The sequence below is a fragment of the Acanthisitta chloris genome, unplaced genomic scaffold (genome assembly GCF_000695815.1).
Source record: "Acanthisitta chloris isolate BGI_N310 unplaced genomic scaffold, ASM69581v1 scaffold41415, whole genome shotgun sequence".
Lineage (NCBI taxonomy): Eukaryota > Metazoa > Chordata > Aves > Passeriformes > Acanthisittidae > Acanthisitta > Acanthisitta chloris.
The window spans coordinates 1638-8378 of NW_008672798.1; the positions used below are offsets into that span (position 1 = coordinate 1638).

The following is a 6741-nucleotide window of genomic DNA, read 5'->3' on the forward strand; positions in this document are numbered from 1 at the left end:
TTGTGAGAGTGGATTTAACAGCAGTAAAAGCCTTTCAGAGTGGGTGGAACACCTCAGGCTGAGCTGGATGTGCACCAGCAGGAGGTGAAGCCCCACAGCTGCAGCGTTTCTGGTCAGTCCATGGGCACAGCCTGTAACACAGCACTTCCCAGCTCCGTGGTTTCACAGTTCATCCCATACACTTTTCAGTGCATTTTCTGTCTCACAGGAGCTCTCTGAATTCCAGTCAGGACTCTTGAAAGTATTTGAGCTTCTGTGTTAATGCTTCAGCCTTTCTCCACAGGCCAAATCTCTCTTGTGTTGCAGGAAGGTTCTGTTTTGTTCAGGGGAGGTGAGGTGGTTGTTGTTCTATTTTGTTAAAAGGTCTTTTCTCAGTTTCTAACCCAAAACTCGGTAAAGGAGCCATTTATGAGGAATAAGCCCCCAGGACTTTGCTGCAGAACAGCTATTGCATTGTAAACACTCGCCACAGCTTATTCATTGCTGACAAGTGCACTTGGCACATGTAGTGCTCAGAGTTCTCTGCAGACTCAACTGAAAGACACAACTGATTGTGGGACGAGTCAGTAGTTTTGTTTACTGTGATACTCTCATAGTTTATCCTGTGCAATCCAAAATGTGTTGCCCTGGCACACAGAAGAGGAGGTTAAAATTGGAAAGCACATTGATTGTTGTTCCTCCCTTGTGTTTACAGACAGAAGTAATGCTAGAACAGATTTTTAAAAGATTAGTTTTTAGTCATGTTAAAAATAACTGCAAGTCACCTTCAGGTTCAGGAATCTTGAGTAACATGGAAGATAATAAAACAGCTTCAAATCTGATTTGACACTGTTGTCATGGTTGTGACTTTGTAGAGGTCTGTGGGAGTTTTCCTGGTAAATTATGTTCCTCTTCTTTATTTTTCTGTTTTCCTGTTATAGTAACAAGGTGAATTTCCTTAAATATCCTCTTTCATTTAAGACTTCACCTCTTAGTTGCCATTGTACCCTCTTCAGAGCAAATGATCTGTACTCCTCTTGCCATTCTCACTTTTTATTCCTTTTCAGAAGAGTTTTTGGAGTTCTCTGTAACAGTAAAACTATGTCTGCTCAGCAGGTTTGTCCTTGTCATTGTTGGTGCTGTCAGTAAGGCACAGAGTCCTTATCAAGGCCGGAGAGCCAGTGAGAAATGTGCTGCTTTAAATGCGAGAGAGGAGATATGGATCCCAGGCTGTTGTCGATGTTGAAATCACAAGCACAACATATGTTGGTTCACGTCATATCCAGGCAGGGAATGCAATCCTGCTCGTGTTGCAAGGGGAGGAAAAGGCTGTTCAGTTTCTCAATGAGGTGGTTTTTTTTTTTTTTTATGTTGGCAATAAGGTATTTCAGCAGAGTTAAGGTTAAACTGAATTGACTTGTGCCTGTGCCAAATAGGACACTGCCTTAGTTGTCCTCTGGATGATTTCTGTTGTTGAGCAGAGCCTCAAATTCCTGGAAACTAGTTTTTAGTGGAGCTTCCAAGTGAAACCCAAATCCAGGTGTGCAGTCCCTGAGTCCAAGACACCTTTTGGTAATTTTGACACTCTTACTTCAGGGCTTGAATTATTTCACAATAAATGCTGTGAGTTGATTGTGTTTATCATTGTGAGGATTAGTTTCATAACTGGGATGTTCCCTATTTCAAGCCACAACAGGACTCTCAGTTGTCTGATATTGGAGGACCTGGAATCACTTTTGGGTCACTCTTGGACCATCTAGGCAGCTTTGAATGAGATGAACACAAAGGTAGTGAAGATCATTTATTTTGGTTAATTGAAATGTGAGTGTTGAGTTCTGCTTCCAAAACCTTTGAGGTCCATTGAATGCAAATAAATTCTGGGATTTGCTGGCACTGGGATTAGCATTAGAGTAGTTTTAATGTTTAATTTTCATGCTTTCTCTATTTTCAGGTATCAGTTGTGGCCGCACACGAATCCCTGTTCTGGGAAAACTTGGGACTTTTGAAACTTGTTCCCTAAAACGAATTCCTCTTAGAAACTTCTCAGAAACACCAGCATATTTTGCTTCTAAGGATGGTGCAAACAAGGATGGTTCTGGAGATGGAAACAAGGTAATCTTCATGAATTAGGTTTTCCAGTGGCTTATATAAAATTTTCCTTAAATTTCTTAATCAATATTTTTTCTTACTAAAAATTAGAATAATCTTGAAATTTTTGCTAACTCTTGACATTTCTGAGCCTTCACATTGCTGCAACTGACAGTGAATAAAAAATGAATTGTATTGTGAATGATAGCAGGAAAACCATATAAACATCCCACGGTGCTTCTCCCAGAATCCACAGTGGGTTTCAGGATCTCAGGAAGGGGCACTAATCAGAACTATTCGCCTTCAAAAACTGCTACTCCCCACCAGGCTTTTTAAACAAGTACATTTTAAAATGGGTTTTGTTTCTTTTTTTAGCACTGGTTTGGTAGCTGTATTAAGGAAGACAAATCTGTGAGGAAATGAATTCTGTTCTTGTTAGTCAATTGTAGTCTATTTCTGTCCCAGTCTTTCTCTATAATTATAGTTAATAAACAGCTTCTTCAGATAAATGATTACCTGAGAATAAAACTGCTCTTTAGTCAGCAAATAACATTCTGAGAGTTCAGAGGCCATAACTTTGCCTTAGTGTGGCATGTTGTGACATCTGAGGACCTGTTCAGGTGACACAGGTGTGTGCTGAAGGTGGAAGATAAAACAAATGAGTCTTTTTTTTAAATTTTACTTTAGAAAGGTTGAGAGGAGAAATGAGTGGGCAAATAAAGCTTAAAAATGGGGAACTGCCTTAGAAAAGGGAAGAGAGATCTTTGCTGTGTCCTAAAATATAACTTTAATCAAAGTATGAAGGCACAGAATAGACAGATTTAATAAAATCTTAATCTTGAACACCACTAAATAAAGTAACACAGAGAAAGACAAGTAGGACTCTGCCAGGGAAGTAAAAAATACAGTATTTCCAAGCAATTTGAGGTCCTTGTTTTAGCCCAGATGTAGAATAGCTACACCTGGCAAGGATGCAAGAAGAGCTGTGGCTTCAGAATCCCTTAGAATCAACACAGTTAAGATAACAAAATTACTCTCTAAATAGGATTTGTTTTCTACTGTGGCATTAAAACACTGAAACACACTATGACACAGTTTAGGTTATTACTGTTCTAGTGGCAGTCAAGCTGTTCTAGTGTCAGTATGGGATGCCTCTCCCATGGGCATCCAACACTGGCAGTCCTGGGAAATGCAGATGTGTGCACACATCAAAGTGTATAATTTGTGTTGTTCTAAGTTTTCAAAACCTTTAAAAAATCCTGACAATAGTTATTTATCATTCAGCTATTGCAGTATTTACATCACTGGATTCCATAAACACAGTGCTAAATGCCTACTGTGCCAGCTCCATTGTTTGGGGCTAATTGTGTGGAAATCTCTTTCAGAAATCTGTTGGTGAGGGTGGCAGCAAAAAGTCAAGCTCTGGAAGCTCTGGGAAAGGAGGGAACCAGCTGCGCTGCCCCAAGTGTGGTGACTTGTGCACACACGTGGAGACCTTTGTGTGTAAGTTTTCATTGAAACTTCCTGTTTTAAATGGACACAGATGTGGCTTCATTTGTGATCTAACATAGTCCTGACAGCTAAATGATGTCAAAAGTCTTGTTATGCTCAGTTTGGTCACGTTGCTGTAAGTATTTATTATTTCTAGGGGTACATTGGTGTAATTCCTATGATACAGTGTCTCATCTTAAGGGTGGTGAGACACTGGCACAGGTTGCCCAGGGAGGCTGTGGCTGCCCCAACCCTGGCAGTGTTCACAGCCAGGTTGGATGAGCCTTGAGCAACCTGCTCTGGTGGGAGGTGTCCCTGCCCAGGGCAGGGGTTGGGACTGGATGATCTCTAAGGACCATTCCAACCCCTAAAATTCTGATTCTGTGTGGGAATATGGTAGTGGAATTTGGATTGTAACTGTGAATATGTAGTTTTGAAGTAGTTTATTACATTAATGCATAAACAATACCATGTTAACTACTGATACTTTTTTCTGTCTGTATTTTTATCTGTACATTTGTAATGCTTGTCCTTTCTTTCCTAAATAATAAAACTTTAATCCTGCCTGCACTATAATCAAAGTGCTTATCCAGCAGAGGAATTAGTATTTGACAGATGGCTTACTAGAACAGTCTTCCATGGCAAAATCAGATCCATAATACATTCCAAATAGAAGGCTGGAAAGTCCAGCTAAAAAATCCAAAATCTCTGTTCTCCAGCAGCAATAGCTGTGGGGTTTTTTGTTTTTTTGGAAGTATAATCCAAATTACTGCCAGTTATGCTTTAGGTTCTATCAGACTTAAAGACATTTCACTGTATTTCAGCACTAATGAGAGCAGGTTAGAAAACAGTTGTCAGAAAGCAAATACCCATTGTTGGTTGTTGAGGCTCAAGGGGGAAGTACCAAGTCATAATCAGACTTGTGCACTAAGAAGCTTAAGACAAGGTCAGCATAAAGGTGTTCAGGTGTTAATATCACAGCTAGTGAAAATAATGAGAGAGTGTGCTGTTACTTGCTGCTGCTTGTATTAAATCTTAATCAGAGTGATCAAACATCCTGAATCACAAGACAGTTCTATACTAACAGCAATATATTTCTTTATGTTAAAGGATCAGTTCTTGGTTACATTTTTTTCCCCCAGAAATAATAAGTTGGAGTTTTTTACTTTGAAATTATAGGCAGCAGGGTGTCCTGCAAAGTCTGGCACTAGTTCATGGAACTAGAAGTACGATCCTGGTGTTCAATATTTGGGCTCTTCCTGGACTAGGTGTGGCTGAAAGGGATTTTTAAGCTCATTTATCTTCTTATGATTCATGAATAGGCAGACATGTTTTGAAACTCTCTCCCTTCTGTGGTTTGTTTGCTCCCCTTGGTACTGGAGTTTATGCTTTTATCTGGAAATACGATTCAGGCATTTCCCTGGAAGGATCACTGTGTATCCCTGGAAAGCAGAGATGTGATTTAGTGTTTTGTCAGTGCCACTGGGAATATTTAAGCCTGCTTGAAAACTTCCTTAAGAAGAGGATTTATTCATACTAACATTATGTGAGAAAATTTCTGATAGATGCAATCTAAAATTCACAAGCAGTGAATCCAATTGAACTGCAGCATTGGAATGGCACAGGTTCTGTAAACAGCTTGGGATTGGAAATGCACTTTTCTCCCAAATTCCTGTGAGTTATGGTCAAGTTTTCCCTGGACCTATGTCCTTCTGGTTTAGTCTGTAAATCTGAGCACACTATTTCCTAACCAGACTGCATAAAGCTACTGGAATATAGGGGAGCTAAGTTCTAATCATCTTCAAATTATCTGAAAAAAGAACACTAATAAGGAAAAAAATTTGTCCCATTCTGCTCAAAATGAATGGGTTGCAGATTGTATTAAACCTAGTGTAACTTGATTTTGTGTATAAACCTTTGATGTTGCTTGGTCAGGAAAAATGATGAATTTGCTCAGTTCTGGTTTGAATTATTGACCTGCAGAGCCTTAAGCAAATATCTAAAGCCAAAGGAAAGCATGCAATTAGCATTTGTTTCCATTTTTAAATATTAGGTTTTCAGTCATTTTGGGAGAAGCAGGGACACCAAATACTGAATAAAAGCCACGTTCATTAGTGGGTTAATTGCCATTGAGTGGCTGTGTGACAGGCTGGTTTTCTAGTGGTGTTGGGTTTTGATGGGGCTTCACTTTGTATCTGCAAATCTTGCACAAGGATTTGCTTGGCAATGCTTGTCCAGTAATTAATAATCAAGGGAAGATGATGCAAACAAAAAGTCCTTTTCCTTTGACCTCCTTTCTCAGCAGTTCCTGTGTTGTTTTGGGCTGGGCAACTCTTAGAAGAGTTTGTGATCAGTGAAATAAGACATGAGCCTCAGATGTAGAGTGAAATCCAATAGCTGTAAAGCTGATTGACATAAGAAGGCTTATCTAGGCACTGCTTTTACTGTCTCCACCTGATACCCTTGGGCTACTCCATCCTCAGAGCAAGGCTTCCCTGCTACTGTACATACTCAGTAGGCAAGAACCTTCCCTGCCTTCTTTCGTCTGAGTTTTTTTACTTTTCAGCAATTTGATACTAGCCATTATCTCAACCCTACAAGTGCATTTAAGATTAATCCTCCAACTGTTTGGGTTTCCTGTATGTGCTGTAAAAACTCAGCCTTCCTCTTTGGCAAGGTCAGCTCACACAGACTTCAGAAATCCCTTTGCAGATGCAGCCCATGTGGTCATGTTGCCTGTTTAAAACAGCACTTGACTTGCATTTTGGCACACTGTAAATATTTGCAGACATCTTAATGACTGAGGTAATTGGGCATGAAAGTTCTTTGCTGTGCTTTTATGTGTTTGCTAAAAGAACATGTAAAAATGTGTCAGTATTTAAGAGCTGCAGGGTTGCCTGCAATTTTGGAAGCTCAGATTGAGGGAGATAGCAGTAATTGATAAAAATGTACTCAATTATTTTTTTAGTGAATGATGTTTAAAAGATGCACAATGGTGTTGTTACAGCCTACTCTTTATTTTCTATTAACTGTTCCTGTGGCTCTATAAAGGGAACAACTATTCTCATGGCTATTCCATCCTCATAAAGCATTGCAGAGGGAAGGACAATAGCCTCATGGCACTGTAGAATATCAGATGTGTTTTGAATGAGCACTGGGAGGAAGGCTGGGTTTTATTTTCCC

General features: G+C 39.7%; 1 protein-coding gene across 1 annotated transcript in view; it reads left to right on the forward strand.

Annotated features, from left to right (window-relative positions):
• Window positions 1–1046: 1046 nt before the first annotated feature.
• CLPX (caseinolytic mitochondrial matrix peptidase chaperone subunit) overlaps window positions 1047–6741 on the forward strand; it is a gene marked incomplete at its 5' end in the record, with an annotated part of 15799 nt that continues 10104 nt past the window's right edge. The window contains 3 exons of the mRNA XM_009074649.1: window positions 1047–1160; window positions 1931–2091; window positions 3453–3570. Of these exons, the coding sequence (XP_009072897.1) occupies window positions 1047–1160; window positions 1931–2091; window positions 3453–3570 (393 nt within the window). The remainder of the gene's footprint in view (window positions 1161–1930; window positions 2092–3452; window positions 3571–6741) is intronic.